Genomic DNA, 20,025 nt, shown 5'->3' with positions numbered 1-20,025 from the left:
CACTTGCCTCGGCCTCCCAAAGTGCTGGGATTACAGGCGTGAGCCACCACACCCAGCCTTAAGTTCAGGTTTTATATCACTTTGTCCAAAACTATTATCATAATCCATTTCAATTCATAAGACTGAAATAAGTGCTTGAGGTATTTGAAGTTCTGTTGGAGGTTTAGTTGAAGAGCAAGAATAAATGTAACATGGGTTTAGCACTTAAGGACTTTTTTTTTTTTCTTTTTTTTTTTTGAGACCGAGTCTCGCTCTGTTGCCCAGGCTGGGGCACAGTGGCACAATCTTGGCTTGCTGCAAGCTCCGCCTCCTGGGTTCATGCCGTTTTCCTGCCTCAGCCTCCCAAATAGCTGGGACTACAGGCGCCCACCACCACGCTGGGCTAATTTGTTGATTTTTAGTAGAGACGGGGTTTCACCGTGTTAGCCAGGATGGTCTCGATCTGCTGACCTTGTGATCTGCCCGCCTCAGCTTCCCAAAGTGCTGGGATTACAGGCGTGAACCACCACACCTGGCCAAGGACTTTATAATCTGGTATGACATGAGGCACAGGTTTCTGTAATTAATTAGAGTAGAATGTGATAAGTAGCAGCTACAAGAAGGATGGTATATTTATAAAATACTTGAATAGAAACACTGAGAAAATCATGAAACACAAACTATTTGTCTTATGCGACCTAGCTGTATTAGTCCATTTTAATGCCACTCATAAAGACATACCTGAGACTGGGAAGAAAAAGAAGTTTAATTGGACTTATAGTTCCACATGGCTGGGGAGGCCTCAGAATCATGACCGGAGGCAAAAGGTACTTCTTACATGGCAGTGGCAAGAGAAAATGAGGAGGAAGCAAAAAGGAAACCCCTGAGAAAACCATCAGATCTCATGAGACTTACTCACTATCATGAGAATAACATGGGAAAGATGGCCTGATTCAGTTACCTCCCCTTGGGTCCCTCCCACAACACGTGGGAATTCTGGGAGATACAATTCAAGTTGAGATTTGGGTGGGCCAATCCATATCACTAGCATACTGAAAGATTTAAAAATATACATGATGATCTTTTTGGTTATGTATTCAGAATACCTGGCTGTTTGCAAGACAGTTGGAACTACTTTGAAGCCACTCTGAAGATGTCTGCTGAGAATTATCTTAACAATGCTGTTGCTAGGATTACACATTAATGCCATCTTTATGTTGCCATATATCTTTATCAGTTTTCTTTCACTCTCTGCCAGGGCTTTTTTTTTCATACTGAGCCTTCTAAGCCTGGCATATTTTACACTTATTCCTCACATTTACAGCACATCTCAATTCAGAGTAGCCATGTTTCAGGTGCTAAATAGTGACAAATGGCTAATGACTACACTTTTGGACAATGTGTGTCTAGATGGTGAGATAGACTTTTCAGAAAACAAATAATTGGTATATTTGTTTAACTTTTTTGTGAAGTAAACGAAGAAGCCCCTACTGACTTGATCATAAGTAGGTGCCAGGGAGAGATTTAGATTTTCAAGAAAAGTTTCACTGAAAAGTCGTTTGAATGGTGTCTTCAACTATGAATATAAATTTGGTAGGTGAACAAAATAGGCCAGGGGAATAGTATGTAAATCATGATGCTGTATAAGAGTAGGATTTGTTCAGAGGCTTTCAAGTGTTTTATTGTTGTCAGAGAATAGGTATGTGTGTGCTAATGGAAGGTGAGACTGGAAAGATAGATTTTGAAGAATGTCCCAGATGCTAGTGATTCTTCACCAGTTCTTGTGTTATGAGTAATTTACCAGTAATGACAGTTAACCTCAGGATAAATTTTCTGAAGTGTAATTGATAGATCTAATAGAATGACCGTTTAATGTCCCCTCATACATTCAGGGAAACTCACGGGTTTGAACTAATTTACACTGCCTCTAGCAACTGTGCTGGTTTCAGTGCATGTTCAACTGCTGTAGTTAGTATAGTTTTAATGTGCTTATTTTGCTGCGTTAGGTTTGTATTTTGTTACTGTATTTTACTGTTTGTATTTTGTTCACCAATTTATTATTGGTGGTTGAACATCTTTCTTATTAACACTGAAATTTTACTCCTGTCTAGTCCTTAGACCCCATTCAGGCCTTACCAGTTGTCTCAATAGAAGGATCCAGGGAGAATCAGACATTATACCTCAGTTTTCCCTTTTCTTTGAAGGAACGGCCTTGACATTTTTGAAGATTACAGGTTGGTTATTCTGTAGAATGTCCCCCAACTTGGTTTTCTCTATTTCCTCATGATTAGACTCAGGCTACAGATCTTTGACGGGAACAACACTTCTCATTGCATGGGACTTTGATTTGTCTGATTACTAATGATGTTACTTTGATCATTTGATCAAGGCAGTGTCTGCCAGGTTTTACTGCTGTGAAGTTACTTTTCCCTTGGAAGTAATGTGTAGTTTATGGGGGAAGTATTCAGAAACTATCCCATTTACTACCACACTTTCCATTTATTCACTCATTTATTTATATCTGTATTGATTCATGATTTCTTATTTTGTCAATGGGTTTTAATCCATTGCTATTATTATTGGTATTGATGCTGAAATTACCCCATTTGGCCAGTGGGATCTCCTTCAATCTTGATCCTATGTCTTTTGGACATGTCTTTGGCATTCCTTGAGCACTTTCTTGCTTACTGCCACAAGATATTCCAGATTCATCCTGTACTTTTTCTACCCCTGTGCTATAATTAGTGAATTACAATTCTCCAAAGATGTCTGGTTCCTTTTATTGGAGAATGGTATTAGAGGTCAAGAGCTAGGTGCTAGAAACGTTCATACCACTGGGGAGGGAAGATGGTCACTGCTCCAAGGCCCTCTCAGTAGACAGAATTGCAGAGCTAGGGAGTATGCATCTGCGTGTGCTTATGTAGACACACACACCATGCATGTATGTCCATGTCTTCGGAAATCCATTAGTTCACTCATACTTACAGTTTATTATTTTTGAAACGGAGTCTCGCTCTGTCGCCCAGGCTGGAGTACAGTGGCATGATCTTGGCTCACCTCAACCTCCACCTCCTGGGTTCAAGTGATTCTCCTGCCTCAGCTGCCCAAGTGGCTGGGGACTACAGGCGCACCCCACCATGCTGGTCTAATTTTTGTATTTTTTTGGTGGAGATGGGTTTCACTGTGTTGCCCAGGCTGGTCTCAAACTCCTGACCTCAAATGATCCGCCCACCTTGGCCTTCCAGAGTGCTGAGATTACAGATGTGAGCCACCGCACCTGGCCCAGTTTCAATCCACAGAGTTCATTCTAACTTTTTCCATTTCCATATTTGCCATCTCCCTTCTCTGCCAAGTAAGAACTCTGGGTCCCATTGTCTTTAATAAATCTTTAAAAAAAAAGTTATATTTTTTAAAGAGATGGGGCTCACTCTGTCACTCAGGCTGAAGTGCAGTGGAGGAATCACAGCTCACTGCACCCTTGAGCTCCTGGCCTCAGTCGATTCTCCTGCCTCAGCCTCGTGAGTAGCTGGGACTATAGGCACCACATCTGGCTGATTTTAAAATTTTTTGTAGAGACAGGATCTCACTATGTTGCCCAGGCAGATCTCAAACTCCTAGCCTCAAGTGATCCTCCTGCTTCTGCCTCCCAAAGTGCTAGAGTTACAGGCATGAGCCACTGTGCCTGGCCCTTAATAGATCTTATTGATCCATCCCTCTCTATATAGCAAATCTCCCATTGCTGCTTTGAACCCTTCTACATGGAGGTCCTGTCACTGTGCTCAGGCTCCTACTTTCCCTGCCAGTCCTCTGCCCTCATGGGTGCCCTCCTCACCACCCTCAGCCTTCAACATCCTGTGCAAGCTGGCCCTGCCTGCGAATGGCCTCCTCACATAGTTTCTATTCTGACAGCCATGCAGGTACCCTGGGATGTGGATACCTACGTGGTGGATATAAGAGTGAATTTTTCAGGAAGGGAAGAGAACTCTGATTTCCTAAGTTTTACTCTAATGGTTCTAGCTGTGGGATTATTTTGACATTCTTTGAGTCCTTTCAATTTAGGTGTTATATTTTCTCTAATTCTGGGAAATTTAGTCATTATTTCTGCAAATATTTCTTCACTCTCATTTGTGTTTTTCTCTCCTCCTGTGTAAGCTATTGTGTGGCAGTTGATTTCCCTCATTTCTCTATTTGGTCTCTTGCTTTTTCTTTTATGTATTTTATCTCTTTCTACTGTCTTTTGGCAGAGTACCCCAAATCTGATATTTTAGCTTATTAATTTGTTCAACTGTATCCTTTCTGTTCTTCAGTCGATCTATTAAATTTCGTTATTTCACCAATTGTATCACATTATTTCAGTGACTATATTTTGTCTGCCTATTTTTACACCCTACACTAGGACCAAATTTTCCTGTATTGTTCCAGGGATTTCTGTCTGTGTGTAAACACAAATCAGTTTTTTTGTTTGTTTTGTTTTGTTTTGTTTTGTTTTGAGACAGAGTCTCGCTCTGTCACCCAGGGTGGAGTGCAGTGGCGTGATCTCTGCTCACTGCAAACTCTGCCTCCTGAGTTCACGCCATCCTCCTAGCTCAGCCTCCCAAGTAGCTGGGACTACAGGCGCCCGCCACCACACCTGACTAATTTTTTGTATTTTTAGTAGAAACGGGGTTTCACCATGTTAGGCAGGATGGTCTCGATCTCCTGACCTCGTGATCCGCCTGCCTCGGCCTCCCAGAGTGCTGGGATTACAGGCATGAGCCACTGCGCCTGGCCACAAATCAGTTTTTAAAGTTTAGTTTAGGTTTGTATTGTACATACTGTCTGACAACTTACTGTTGTTTTTTTCTTTTTACATGGCAGGTTTATGAAATTGATTACAACTGGAGATAGTTTCAATTCAGTATAGTTTTAATACACCTCTGTGTGTGTACGTGTGTGTGTATTATGTGTGTGTGTGATTTTATATCCCTTTTATACTGAAGTGTGCTCATACCATTGCCTCACCTTCTTAAACACAGTTGTGAGTTAGTGATTGGGTAGAGTGCGGTGGTTAGTATTCCTAACCATTTTCGTCTTTGAGGCCTTTAGGTTGTTTTCAATTTTTAAATGTTATGATACTGAAACAAATACATGGATAAGGTGTTTTCCATTTGTGGGATCATTTTCCAGAAGGATTTATAGAATGGATCAAATTAACAAATAAATAAATAAATAAATATTTTTAGATTGTTAACCATGTAGAAGAATGCCTAGAACATAACAGGCATTTAAATAATATTTATTAGATGAAATGATATTATAAAAATTGCTTTCTAATATGGTTCCAGTTTTCATCCATACCAATGACAGGAGATGATCTATTTTCTTTCCTTTTTTTTGTTTTTTTTTTGTTTTTTTTTTGAGACGGCGTCTCACTGTGTCACCCAGGCTGGAGTGCAATGGCACGTCTCGGCTCACTGCAGCCTCCACCTCCCGGGATCAAGCAATTCTGCTGCCTCAGCCTCCTGAGTAGCTGGGACTACAGGCGCCCACCGCCACGCCCGGCTAATTTTTGTATTTTTAGTAGAGACAGGCTTGCTCCATGTTGGCCGGGCTGGTCTCGAACTCCTGACCTCAGGTGATCTGCTCACCTCCTCCTCCCAAAGTTCTGGGATTACAGGTGTAAACCACCGCGCCCGACTGAGATGATCTGTTTTCTTACAGTATCTTACACTTAAATTATATTTTAATAATTTGATTGTAATCAGAAGAATTCTGTATCTGTCTTGGATAAAAAATACTATCAGATGATATAACTAAGGTTTTTTTCTATTTTTATTTTTACCTACTGGATGAATGAACATATGTTTTCTTACAGGACTGAATTTGCTCTTAAAGAAATCATGTCCTCTGGAGGTGCTGAAGATGATATCCCACAGGGAGAGAGGAAAACAGTTACAGATTTTTGTTATCTTCTGGATAAATCTAAGCAACTGTTCAATGGGTTAAGGTGAGTGGACTCTTGGTGCTTTGAACTTTTCTTTAGTTCTGCATTTTTTTTTTTCTGGCTGATGTGTGGTAAGTTGCTGAAAATTATGGGTAGAATGTCATATACATTTCTATATTAGAGTAATCATAATTTTTTTCTTTGACATCATTTTTTAAATTCTTAGATTAAAAAAACAGTAGGAAAAGAGGATAACTTACACTGTTTTAGTCAAGTTAGAAAGAGCTATTTTGTGAGATGGTTTTGTATGCATTACTCACACCAGATCTGATTTTCATCTGGTTTTGCACATTAGGGTGTTGAGATCTGAGGGGCCTAGAAATGCATATGCAATTGAATGTGGAGCCTCCTGTTGCATTTTGTAATTTGTTTACTTGCTTGTTTCTTTTATTCTTTCTTTTTGTGCTTTCTGGGATGAAATGTCTGTGCCTAAAGTAATGATGGTCTACCAGATCGGGGTGGTGATGGCGGGGGGTGGGTAGAAAAAGTAATGATGGGTGTTATAAACCATGCTATTTATGATTTAACCTATATTTCAGTCCTTGAGAGTTTTAGGATATTCAGACCTAAAGCTTCATTAGCTTAGTACCAGTTAGAAGAAAATTCATACAATAGGTAAAATTCTAAGGATAAACAGGTTTTATTTTTGAAAATTTATGTAGAAAGGAATGATTGTAAAGATACCAAGTTATTTTAATTTATGGTTTATGGATAAAAATGCAATCTTTTAATCTTACATTTTATAATTGTATTATGCATCACCAGGTTTGGTCATATACTGGCAAGGTTTATTTTTAAACCAGATAATTTATCTTTTTTAAAAAAATGTGAATTTTTCAAATACCCTTCTGTCTAAAGCTGCCCTTTAAATCATTCTCTTTTTCCTATATTCATTTGATTTGCTTCTTGACAGTTAACCACTCTTAAAATTATTTACTTGCTTATTATGTCTGTCCTGCATTAAAATGAAATGTCCCTAAGAGCAGGCCCCTGTTTGTTACTGTTTCGCTAGTGTTTAAGCCCATGTCTTGCACATTGTAAATGCTTTGTGAATATTTGTTAAACGGAGGATTCCAAAGACAGTATTCTTAACTCCTGCACTCTGCTGCTTCCTATTTTGTGCTGCAGAGAAGATGTTTGAGATCACGTTTTTCTTTGGCTTTATAAATTAATTGTGTCTTTTAAAATAATATTTTCTTTCACTATTTTAATTCAGAAGTTTTCCTTGGTATGCCTGGGGTTTAAATCTTTTGTTTTCCTGTAATACATTGTTTTAAACCTCTTAAATTTCCTTACTTAGACTTTTTTTTTCTTTGCCTTCTAGGTATATTTTTTTTCTTCAACATTATTTGTCACCCAGTATGTACCACATTCTGTGTTGGGTACGAAAATTCAGAGATAAAGCTAACAGTCCCTGCCCTCAATTACTCTATGACGCAATTATAAAAAAAACAAAACCCAAAGCAAACGTCTGCTCACAGCTAGCCTCAGCTTTAGCACATCTAGTGAGTCTGTTTCCCACATATCTGTGTGCCTGTTGAAATTAAGTAAAAAGTTAAAAGAGGCCAGGCGTGGCAGGCAGCTCATGCCCATAATCCCAGCACTTAGGGAGGCTGAGGTGGGAGGATCACTCGAGCCCAGGAGTTTGAGATCAGCCTGGGCAACATGGTGAAACCTCATCTCTACAATAACATGAAAAAATTAGCTGGATGTGGTGGCGAGTGCCTAAAGTCACAGCTGCTCAGGAGTCTGAGGCAAGAGGATTGCTTGAGCCCAGGAGATCGAGGCTTCAGTGAGGTGTTATCACACCGCTGCACTCCAGCCTGGGTGACAGAGCAAGACCCTTAACCAAAAAATAAAAATAAAATCTTAAAGGGATTGTAGATTTAAAGGTAGGAAGACATGGAAAAGCTTGCATTTAAATCCCTTGTGTAACTTCTGGCACATGGGCTCTCAAACTCAAAACACTGACATAGTTATAATAGCTCGGACCCCTTTTTTTTGAGACAGTTTTATGGAGCTGTATTGACACACAATAAAATTTGCCCATTCAGCGTTTATAGTTGAAAAGTTTGGTATGTTGCAGAGTTTTGCAGCTATTACTACAATTTAATTTTAGGTCATTTTAATCACCCCCGAAAGAAATCCGGTTCCTATTAGCAGTGATTCTGCATTCTTCCAGACCTTAACCCCTGACAACCACTAATCTACTCTTTGTCTCTATGGATTTACCTATTTTTGATATTTTATATATTAAATAACTGGAATCATACAATATGTGGTCTTCTATCATGCACTTCTTTTGTTAACATAATGTTTTTGAGGTTCATCTGTGTTGTAGCACATATCACTACTTTTATTACTGATTAATATTCCATCGTAAGGATTTATCACAATTTGTCCAGTCATCAGTTGGTGACATTTGAGTTTTTTGGCTATCAAGAATAATAGTCCTGTGAACATTTGTATACAAGTTTTTATGTGAGCATTTCTTTTTTTTTTTTGAGACGGCGTGTTGATCTTGTCATCCAGGCTGGAGTGCAATGACACAATTTCGACTCACTGCAACCTCTGCCTCCTGGGTTCAAGCGGTTCTCCTGCCTCAGCATCCCGAGTAGCTGAAATTACAGATGCCTGCCCTGCCCAACTAATTTTTGTATTTTTGGTATAGACAGATTGGCCAGGCTGGTCTCAAACTCCTGACTTCGGGTGATCCACCTGCCCCGGCCTCCCAAAGTGCTGCGATTACAATTCTCTTGGCCATGTACCAAGGGGTAGAATTCCTGGGTCTTATGGTAATTCTGTGTTTAACCTTTTGAGGACCTACCAAACTGTTTTCCAAAGTGGCCTCATCACAAGTAATGTATTCCAGTTTCTCCTCCTTCTCACCCATACTTATTATTTTCTATCTTTTTGATTATAGACATCCTAGTGGATGTAAATGGTATCTCTTGGTGGTTTTGATTTGAATTTCCCTAATGTTGGGCATCTTTTTATGCACTTGTTAGCTATTTCTGTTTCTTCTTTGGGAAAACATCTGTTCTAATTCTTTGACTAGTTAAAAATTGGATTATTTTTAAAACTATTAATTTATAATTGTTTATATATTCTGGATACAAGTCCCTTGTAAGATGTGTGATTTGCAAATATATATTCTCTTACTCTGTGGAATGTCTTTTACTTTCTTTTCTTTTTTGAGACGAAGTCTCACTCTTGTCTCCTAGGCTGGAGTGTGATTGTGTGATCTCGCTCACTGCAACCTCTGCCTCCTGGGTTCAAGGGATTCTCCTACCTCGGCACCCACGGCCCCCACTCCCCGAGTAGCTGGGATAACAGGCGCGTGCCAGCACGTCCAGCTAATTTTTGTATTTTTAGTAGAGACAGGGTTTCACCATGTTGGCCAGGCTGGTCTAGAACTCCTGACCTCATGTGATCCACCCGCCTCAACCTCCCAAAGTGCTGGGATTACAGCCATGAGCCACTGTGCCCAGCATGTCTTTTACTTTCTTAATGATATCCTTTGAAGCACAGATGTTTTTAATTTTAATACAGTTAAACTTGTCATTCTTTTCTTTCATTGCTTGTACTTTTGGTGTTGTGTCTAAGAAATCATTGCCTAACCTGAAAACTTATCCTGTGTTTTCTTCTAAGAGTTTTATAGCTTTAGCTCTTACATTTAGGTCTGCGATCCATTTTGAGTTCTTTTTATTTTAATTAATTTTTTTGAGATGGAGCCTTGCTCTGTCCCCTAGGCTGGAGTGCAGTGGCATGATCTCGGCTCTCTGCAGCCTCTGCCTCGCGAGTTCAAGCAATTCTCCTGCCTCAGCCTCCCTAGTAGTTGGAATTACAGGTGCGTACCACCATACTGTATTATTTTTAGTAGAAACGAGATTTCATCATGTTGGCCAGGCTGGTCTTGAACTCCTAACCTCAAGTGATCTGCCTGCCTCAGCCTCCCAAAATTCTGGGATTACAGGCATAAGCCACCATGCCCAGCCCATTTTGAGTTAATTTTTGTGTATGGAATGGGATGTTAGTTTTATGTTTTTTTTTAATGAGAAAAATATTTCCAATTGTTTTGATTATTGCATATTTTTCATTTTTTCTTTTTAAACATTGATACATAATAATTTTACATATGTGTGGGGCACATGAGATATTTTGATACATACATACCATTGTAATGATCACATTATGGATTTGGGATATCCATCACTTCAAACATTCATCATTTCTTTGTGTTGGGAACATTTCAAATCTACTCTTTGAGCTGTTTTGAAATATAAATCTTATATCCCAGGTATGGAGTAGTATCTTTCTAAGGTGCTGTTTTAAAATTTGACAATACTAATAATGATAAATTTTGGTCTATCACCTGGAGGAGTGGATAAGCAAATATACCAGGGATATATTTTCAGTGTTTTATTGAATGATCCTCTTCAATTTAAATAAGCTATAATTGGCTGGGCGCAGTGGCTCACGCCTGTAATCCCAGCACTTTGGGAGGCTGAGGTGGGCAGATCGCCTGAGGTCAGGAGTTCGAGACCAGCCTGGCCAACATGGTGAAACCCCATCTCTACTAAAAACACAAAAATTAGCCAGGCGTGGTGGCACGCGCCTGTTATCTCAGCTACTCGGGAGGCTGTGACAGGAAAATCGCTTGAAGCCAGGAGGCAGAGGTTGCAGTGAGCCGAGATCACGCCACTGCACTCTACCCTAGGTGACAGAGCAAGACTCTATCTCTAAATAAATAAAGAAATAAATAAGCAAGCCAGCCAGCCAGCCAGCCATAATTATTTATTCAAAAATAGTTCTGTGGTGAGTAAAGTATGTATCTTCTGAATACTTTTGGATTTTTGTTTGAGAGAGATGTGGTTGTCCAGTATAGCAGCTGTATTGCTTTCTTTTTTGGTTTATATAAATGAAAGTATCTCCAGGAGCAGTGGATGATACCTGTAATCCCAGCACTTTGGGAGGCCAAGGCAGGAGGATCACTTGAAGCCAAGAGCTCCAGACCCGTCTGGCGACATAGGAAGACTCCGTCTACCAAAAATTTAAAAATTAGCTGGGTGTGGTGGTGTGCGCCTTTAGTCCCAGCAACTTGGAGGCTAAGGTGGGAGGATCACTTGAGCCCAGAGGTTTGAAGCTGCAGTGAGCTATGTTATGCCACTGTACTCCAGCCTGGGCAATGCAGTGAGACCCTGTCCCTTTTATAAAAAGAAAAGAGAAAAAAAGAAGTGTTCTTTGTTCAATATTAGACCTTGATTAGAAAGGGCTCTCTTTATCAGTTTTGTAGGCCTTCCTTAAAGTTCCCTGTGGTGGTGGGTTGGAGGTGTGTGTTGGCATTCTTGTCTACACTACTCTCCCTGTTTCCTGGCTAAAGAAGATCTTTGAGTTATGTCAATCAAAAACCTCTTTTCTTTCGAGTGTTGATGTTGCTTTATGAGCATTTCTTTAGAAAGAGACAAGATGGCCGGCTGCAGTGGCTCAAGCCTGTAATCCCTGCACTTTGGGAGGCTGAGACGGGCGGACCACAAGGTCAGGAGGTTGAGACCATCCGGCTAACACGGTGAAACCCCGTCTCTACTAAAAAATACAAAAAACTATCCGGGCGAGGTGGCGGGCGCCTATAGTCCCAGCTACTCGGGAGGCTGAGGCAGGAGAATGGCGTGAACCCGGGAGGCGGAGCTTGCAGTGAGCTGAGATCCGGCCACTGCACTCCAGCCTGGGCGACAGAGCGAGACTCCGTCTCAAAAAAAAAAAAAAAAGACAAGATTTATTTTGGAATAATTATGAGGTTTTTTTGGTTGCTATCCCCCTGTGCCCACCCCCACCCCCTTATTTAAATTGGTCTGAGTAGGTCCATGGTCCTTATAGAGAAAAAGAAATGTTTTGGTAGTGGTCTGGACCAGCATTGGAGTTTGGGAAAATGGAATGAAGTGGGATCCAGCTGTAATAGTGTCAGTTTTTAATATTAAGCCCTTTCCCTCTAGCAGTCTTTTCACTGTTAGTGCTTGTCTTTTTTTTTTTTTTTCTTCTCGTTTTCCACATGTTCTGACATGCCTTTCTTTTTGCTTTCTTTCTTCAATTCACGAACTGTGTATTAAACTTATTACTGAAGTATAATTGACTTGCAGAAAAGTGCACATGCTGTAAGTGTATTTTTAAGAAACTGAACACATCCATGTGACTTGTGTTCAGATGAAGAAGTAGAACACACAGCACCTCAGAAACCTCCCCTGTTGTGTTCCCTGTTACTTGGACTTTTTAACTCTTTATGAGCTGAGTGAAAAAGGGCATTTCAGTGCATGAAAGGTTTCAGATTTTTGTATAATGTCTCATTTGGGGTATAATAAATTCTCTTTTTACTCTTGGACGTGTATCTTTCCAAGTTATATTAAGCTGTTCATCTAAGTTGTCAGAGCCTTTCATTTTCCCAGCTGTGAATATCTTAATGGAGTGTTTTTCTCGACTGAAAATACCTTTTTATAATATGTGCATAATAGTTTATCTCTTCCTTCCACTCACTGTGTAAGAAAACATATTCCAAAAAAATAAGAATTGGATGAAGTGAATGATGTTTCGCATATAATGGCTCTTGCATGTAGTTACAATAGTAATGAAGTGAGAATAATGTTAGAAAAAGCTTTGAATGCTGTCAGAAAATGATCAAAAGCCCAAGTGCTTGCAGGGTTCTGGTTGCCATGGTGACTAAGACTGTCAAAGCAGAATGGAATACTTAGTGGGATTATATAAGGCGGCATCTCGAGACATGTATTTGAGAAACACAGCTGTGTCTATCAGTGATATCCCTAACTTGCAGTGTTTTGCAAAAGCAGAGGCCTCCAAGTCGCCGATTATTTGACTCCAGAGGAGCAAATACACAAAGCCAAAGAAGCCTTGGAGGCCACTGATAGTATATATAATGCTATTATTACAGTACATATAATAGTATATATAGTGTGAGTATGTGTGTATGTATATATATATATATATATTTTTTTTTTTTTTTTGAGATGGAGTCTCGCTCTGTCGCCCAGACTGGAGTGCAGTGGCGCGATCTCGGCTCACTGCAAGCTCCGCCTCCCGGGTTCATGCCATTCTCCTGCCTCAGCCTCCCGAGTAGCTGGGACTACAGGCGCCCGCCACCACGCCCGGCTAATTTCTTTTTGTATTTTTAGTAGAGACGGGGTTTCACCGTGTTAGCCAGGATGGTCTCGATCTCCTGACCTCATGATCCGCCCGCCTCGGCCTCCCAAAGTGCTGGGATTACAGGCTTGAGCCACCGCGCCCGGCCTGTATATTTTTTTAATTGGGAGGTGCCCCAAAGTGAAGTGTAATAGTCTTAAGTGAAAATAATTACAGAATTTATTTTTATTAAATATGCTCCCAGCCAGGCGCGGTGGCTCACGCCTGTAATCCCAGCACTCTGGGAGGCCAAGGCAGGTGGATCACATGAGGTCAGGAGTTTTGAGACCAGCCTGACCAACATGGAGAAACGCTGTCTCTACTAAAAATACAAAATTACCTGGACGTGGTGTCACATGCCTGTGACCCCAGGTACTTGGGAGGCTGAGGAAGGAGAATCGCTTGAACCCAGGAGGCGGATGTTGTGGTGACCCGAGATTGCGCCATTGCCTCCAGCCTGGGCAACAAGAGCAAAACTCCATCTCCAAAAATAAAATAAAATGAAATAAAAATCAATAAATATACTCCCAGTATTCAACTTAAGAAAGAAAGTTTCTATAATGCTTCCTTTAGAAGCCTGTTTTTAGGATTCCCTTTTTCCTAAAGAGGAGAGGACAACTGAGAAATTAACAGTTTGTTCCATTGACCCTCCCCTGCCCTTTTCTTCTTCTTCTCTTTTCTTCTTTCCTCCCCTTCTCCTCCTCCTTCAGAAAATTAACATTCTCTTAGAGGCTAGTTCTGCAAACTGGTAATGGCAAGGTTATTGTTATTGAAAGAAATAACCATGTTATTTTAAAGAGTATACCCTAAACTGTCTGAACAAGCCTGTGGTATAGGCTGTCATTTTATATGGCTTACCACCAAAAGAACTGGACTTGCCTTTGAGGTAGACTGCCACCAGAGTTCAGTAGGTATCTTGATTGCATGCTCTCGAAAATCATTGATTGACTAGACTGGGCATGGTGGCTGTTGCCTGTAATCCCAGCACTTTGGGAGGCTGAGGTAGGTCGATCACTTAAGGTCAGGAGTTCGAGACCAGCCTCACCAAAGTGGTGAAACCCCATCTCTACTAAAAATACAAAATTAGCTGGGCGTAGTGGCACACACCTGTAATCCCAGCTACTTGGGAGACTGAGGCAGGAGAAGTCGCTTGAACCCAGGCAGCGGAAGTTGCAGTGAGCCGAGATTGTGCCATTGCATTCTAGCCTGGGCAACGAGAGTGAAACGCCATCTTGAAAAAAAAAAAAAAGAAAATCATTGACTAATAGAAATTTAACATAAGCCACAAATGTTATTTTAAATTTTCTAGCCACATTAAAAACTAAAACAAGTGAAATTAATTTTAATAATATTTGATCCAATAAATCAAAAATATTCCACTTCATCATAAATCGATAGAGAAAAATTAGTGATGAGATATTTTACATTGTTTTTTATGCTAAGTCTTTGAAACTCGGTGAGTAGTTTATACTTACATACATTTCAGGTAAGATGAACTACATTCAAGTGCTTAGTAGCCATGTGTGGTTGTTTGCTCAGGCAAAATTCCTCCCAGTTTTAGTTTCTGTTCTCCTAATGACCCACTGTGCTTTCTGGTGAATCCATATTGGCTATTTTGGGATTGTCTTCTTCACTGGTCCATGAGATGTTCCCAGTTTTGCTTCCTGTGTCTCCTCCAGCATAGATGCTAATAGCATGCAGGTCTTTTGGCTGTTGGTAATTTATCTCCAATCACCCGTATTTTGTGATGGTTACCATATTACGTTATTAGTTTGCTATGGCTGCCATGATAAGGTGCCATAGACTCAGTAGCTTAATCAACAGAAATGCATTTTCTCACAGTTCTGGAGGCCGGAAGTCCAAGATCAAGATGTCAGCAGGTTCAGTTTCTTCTGAGCCCTGTCTCCTTGGATTGCAGATGGATGCCTCCTTCCTGTGCCCTCACATGGTCATCTTTGCATGCATTTGTGCCCTGGCACCTCTCTGTATGTCCTAATGTCTTCTTCTAAGGGCACAACTCATATTGTATTAAAACCTTTCCTAAAGGCTTCTTTTTTTTTTTTTAATTTTTAAAAAAAATTTTTTTTTATTATTATACTTTAAGTTCTAGGGTACATGTGCATAACGTGCAGGTTTGTTACATATGTATACTTGTGCCCTGTTGCTGTGCTGCACCCATCAACTCGTCAGCACCCATCAACTCGTCATTTACATCAGGTATAACTCCCAGTGCAATCCCTCCCACCTCCCCCCTCCCCATGATAGGCCCCGGTGTGTGATGTTCCCCTTCCCGAGTCTAAGTGATCTCATTAAGGCTTCTTTTTAATTACCTCTTTAAAGGCCCTATCTCCAGATACAGTGAAATTCTGAGATACTGGGAGTTAGAGCTTCAACGTACGAGTTTTGGGGATAACAATTCGGCCCATAACCCGTGGTTTTATTGAAATGTTACCGGCGGGTTTTGCTTTGTTATCTGTTTGTTCTGCCTGTGTTGGGAAGGTATCTGGATAGATTCAATACTATGCTGTCACCATTTCCCCAGAATCTAGAAAATTGACTATTTAAATGCTATACTAAAATAATAAACAATAAAATTGATTAGTATATTCTATTATAATATTGTATATTCTATCAAAGTCAGTATAACGTGGTCTTATATGTTAGCTCCCTCTAAGATCTTGTCAGGTCTGACTAGAAACATAGAGCATCTTCCCCTTTAAAGCTGCTGGTAGAAGCTGGATCGGGAATTGGTTAGGGGAGAGGTAGTTGTAGTTAGTTGGTTTTTGTTTTTGTTTTTGTTTAAATTTCAGTAGGTTTTTGGGAAACAGGTGTGTTCGGTTCCATGAATAATTTCTTTAGTGGTGATTTCTGAGATTTTGGTGCACTTATCACCCAGGCAGTATACACTGTACCCAGTGTGTAGTCTTTTATCCCTCACGCCCCTCCTACCTTTTCCTGAGAGTCCCCGAAGTCCATGCGTCATTCTTTTGTCTTTGTATCCTCATAGCTTTGCTTCCACCTATGACTGAGAACATAGGATGTTTGGTTTTCCATTCGTGAGTTACTTAACTTAGAATAATGGTCTCCAATTCCATCCAGGTTGCTGCAAATGCCATTATTTCGTTCCTTTTATGGCCTATTTTATATATATATAATACCACCATATATATATGTCACAATTTATTTATCTACTTGTTGATTGATGGGCACTTGGGCTGGTTCCATATTTTTGCAATTGCAGATTGTGCTGTTACAACCATGTGTGTGCAAGTGTCTGTTTTGTGTAATGACTTCTTTTCCTCTGGGTAGATACCCAGTAGTGGGATTGCTGGATCAAATGGTAGTTTTACTTTTAGTCATTGAAGGAATCTCCACACTGTTTTCCATAGTGGTTGTACTAGTTTACATTCCCACCAGCAGTGTAAAAGTGTTCCCTTTTAGCCATATCCAATAGTGGTTAGTTTTTAAGATTCTTCAGGAGAAGTATAGAGAGAAAATTAAAAAGATATGTTAAGAACCCCAAAGCATTCATTAAATCCTCAAAACAATGTCATTAGGGTCTATTATCTTGGTTCTACAGATGAGAAAAACAAAGCTTTGCCAGATAAAGCCATAGCCTGTGTTAATGTGATAGATTATAATTAGAGAAGTGCTACTTCCGAGTTTTTCCTCAATTTGGGAGTAAGGATTCCAAACACAGATGAATGTTTGACTCTAAGAATAGAGGCAGGCTAGGCACAGCGACTCATGCCTGTAGTTCCAGCACTTTGGGAGGCCAAGGCGAGAGGATTGCCTGAGCTCAGGAGTTTATGACCAGTCTAGGCAACAAAATGAGACCCCGTCTACACAATGAAAAATATAGCTGGGTGTGGTTGTGCATGCCTGTAGTCCAGCTGCTCAAGAGGTTGAGGTGAGAGGATTGCTTGAAGCCAGGAGTGCAAGACCAGCCTGAGCAACACAGTGAGACCTCATCTCTATAGAAAATTTTAAAAATTAGTTGGCCAGGTGCGGTGGCTCATGCCTATAATCCCAGCACTTTGGGAGGCTAAGGTAGGCAGATCACTTGAGGCCAGGAGTTTGAGATCATCCTGGTCAACATGGTGACACCACATCTCTACTAAAAATACAAAAATTAGCCGGAAAAAAAAAAATTAGCCAGGCATGGTGGTGCATGCCTAAAAATGTCACAGGATCCTTAGGGTGTTATTTTTCCAGCCAGAAACCTCTGTGACTAGTGGCGCCTTTGCCCGAGTTTTGCTTGGGCTCACTGTGCTTGTTCCCCCTACTCAGCCTGGCAGGTTATGCTTGGCTTATGCTACTGGCCCAGATCCCACACCTGCCAAGGGTAGGCCAGGTATGGAGCAGTGAGAGGGGTGTTAGCGAATGGGCATGGGGTCTGGCCACTGTGCACAGCCAAGCTAGCTGCCGTGGTGGGGCAGGCATCTCCAGGCACTGGTGCCATACAAGGCTGCAGCTGGATTAGATGTACCTCAAGCAGCTTCCACTGCAGGCACCACATCTGGGCGAGGGGAACATGATGGTGGTGCCCAGAAGCTTGGAGACGCCAGGAACTGCAGAGCCCCAAAGAGGATGTCACAGCCCTGGCTCAGGGATCCCGTAGGTCTGGGCTCCCAAAGGGCCTCGGCTCTTTCTTTCTCGTCGTCCACAATGTGGCGAGCAAGTGGGCATGTTTCAGTCCTGTTTGCGTTACCATTTTTTGAGTCCCAAAATTTGCCAGGTCTTGAGTTCTTGTCCTGCGCCCAGGAAGAATGAGGTATGTGGACAACTGGAGGGTGAACAAGGTGGAGAGGAGCTTCATTGAGTGACAGAAGAGCTCTCAGGAGACCCCTAGTAGGTAACTCCTTTCTGCAAGCCAGTTGTCCAGGCAAGTGTCCAGCTCTTAGCAGAGAGGAGACCTATAGAAGGTAGCTCCTTCCTGCAGGCAGATCATCCCAGCAAGTGTCCAGCTCTCAGAAGAAAGGAGAGCCATAGTGGGTAGCTCCTTTCTGTAGGCATGTCATACCAGAGAGGGTATGAGTCTGGCTTTCTGGGGTTTTTTGTGCTCAGAATGGAGGAAGTGTGTGCTGATTGGTCCATGGGAGACCACGGATGGGCCTGGAAAAAGCACCCTGAGTTCTCACTCTGGGCCATGGACTTCAACCAGAACTGGCAGCCTCAACCCTCCAGGCCCCCCTCCCATGCTCATCAGTACCCAAAGTCTGGAGAGGGCCAAGGCAGCAGGGAGCTTGTGTGTCAGTGCCACCATGAGCACACCCAGTCAGTTGTGACAGCTCCCAGGCTTGGCCACAACTTTGCTCCACCCCAGAGTGGGTGCCAGAAGCTGGGAGAGGCCAGGGAGCAGGAGCAGGTACTTTCAAGCATGTGGGGGCAGGGAGCTTCTTAAGACCCTGAGAACGCAGGGAAGCGTGGGTCCAAAGCCGCAGCTGGGTAGCTGCAGCTGTGCCCGGGAGCACTGGACTCCCGCCCCTCCAACGGGAGGGGTGGCCTGGCTTCCACCTGTTCCTGGCCTCCGCCCATTCTGCAGAGCATGCAGCCCTGGTCACAACTCCCCCACTGCAGTTGGCATCCCTGCAGCAGCTGTTCCAGATGGGCTGCCACCACCATCATAATCCCAGCTACTTGAGAGGCTAAGGCTTGAGAATCGCTTGAACCTGGGAGGAAGAGATTGCAGTGAGTGGAGATCACACCACTGTACTCCAGCTTGGGCAACACAGCGAGACCCTGTCTCAAAAAAAAAAATATTAGCTGAGTGTGGTGGAATGCACCTGTAGTCCCAGCTACTCAGGAGGCTGAGGCAGGAGAATTGCTTGAGCCCAGGAGTTAGAGGCTGCAGTGAGCTATGATCATGTTATTGCATACCAACTTGGAGGAATAGAGTGAGACCATGTCTTTAAAAACAAACAAACAAACAACAATAAAAAAAAAACCCCCACTGGATCTACCAATGGGTAAAAGCAGATACTGGTGCTAGAACAAGGAAATGCTCAATTGGGCTTTACAAGTCTCAGATGCAGTTTGGTCTGTGTTGTATACACATGAACACAGAAACATGGATTGGAACAAAGAGTCCCTGTAATATAGTCCTCTCTGTTTAAGCAAGAATATGTGAGTGGGGCAGTGTGCTCTTTGACTGAAAACCTGATTCAGAGAAGTTGGCTTTTTCCTTTGCCTTTGACCACAGCTTTGTTGGAGGTCAGCAGCATCCTAAGAGCCAGGGAGCAGGCCAGGCACGGTGGCTCACGCCTGTAATCCCAGCACTCTGGGAAGCCAAGGCAGGTGGATCACTTGATGTCAGGAGTTCAAGACCAGCCTGGCCAACATGGCGAAACCTCGTCTCTACTAAAAATTCAAAGCAATTAGCTGGTAGTGGTGGCAAATGCCTGTAATCCCAGCTACTCAGGAAGCTGAGGCATGAGAATTGCTTGAACCTGGGAGGTGGAGGTTGCAGTGAGTCAAGATCATGCCACTGCACCCCAGCCTGGGTGAAGTGAGACTCTGTCTGGGGCGGGGGGGGGGGGGGGAAGCCAGGGAGCAGAATGTGATTCCAGAAAAGAACTAAGAACTTTACTTGCATACAAAATCCAGGTGGTTATTCCACATGGTAGAAAAGAGGATTGGATTAGAAGGTAGGTTTGAATTTGAATCATAGCTCTACAGCTTACTGGCCATGATTCCTAAGTAACTTCCTGTATGTATGTTTCTTTTTGTATATGTATGTGTGTATATATACACACACATACTCCAGTGGAAGCTATGCATTTAGGGACTGGACTAAGGAAAGAGAAGTTAATGGAAGAGATTGTAAGGACAGAAAAAAGAGTTACAAAATGGTGAGAAAGTGGTGAACAGTGTAA

The 20,025-nt window shown here is 41.9% G+C and overlaps 1 protein-coding gene across 8 annotated transcripts in view; it reads left to right on the top strand.

Annotated features, from left to right (window-relative positions):
* The window catches only part of LOC105464087 (suppressor of cancer cell invasion), a 199,955-nt gene that overhangs the window by 85,628 nt on the left and 94,302 nt on the right, over window positions 1-20,025 (top strand). For 7 of the 8 annotated variants that reach the window (XR_011612866.1, XR_011612865.1, XR_011612864.1 and 4 more), the window contains one exon: window positions 5,834-5,965. Coding sequence is in view for 4 of the 8 variants with exons in the window: in XM_071078326.1 (XP_070934427.1) it covers window positions 5,834-5,965 (132 nt within the window). In the remaining 4 variants the exon portion in view is untranslated. Of the gene's footprint in view, window positions 1-243; window positions 2,214-5,833; window positions 5,966-20,025 lie in introns of those variants that run through there. The other variant, XM_071078328.1, reaches the window with a different exon arrangement.

Source organism: Macaca nemestrina, chromosome 14 (assembly GCF_043159975.1).
Source record: "Macaca nemestrina isolate mMacNem1 chromosome 14, mMacNem.hap1, whole genome shotgun sequence".
Lineage (NCBI taxonomy): Eukaryota > Metazoa > Chordata > Mammalia > Primates > Cercopithecidae > Macaca > Macaca nemestrina.
The sequence above is the reverse complement of the archived record's forward strand: the minus strand, read 5'-3'. Positions and strand labels throughout refer to the sequence as shown.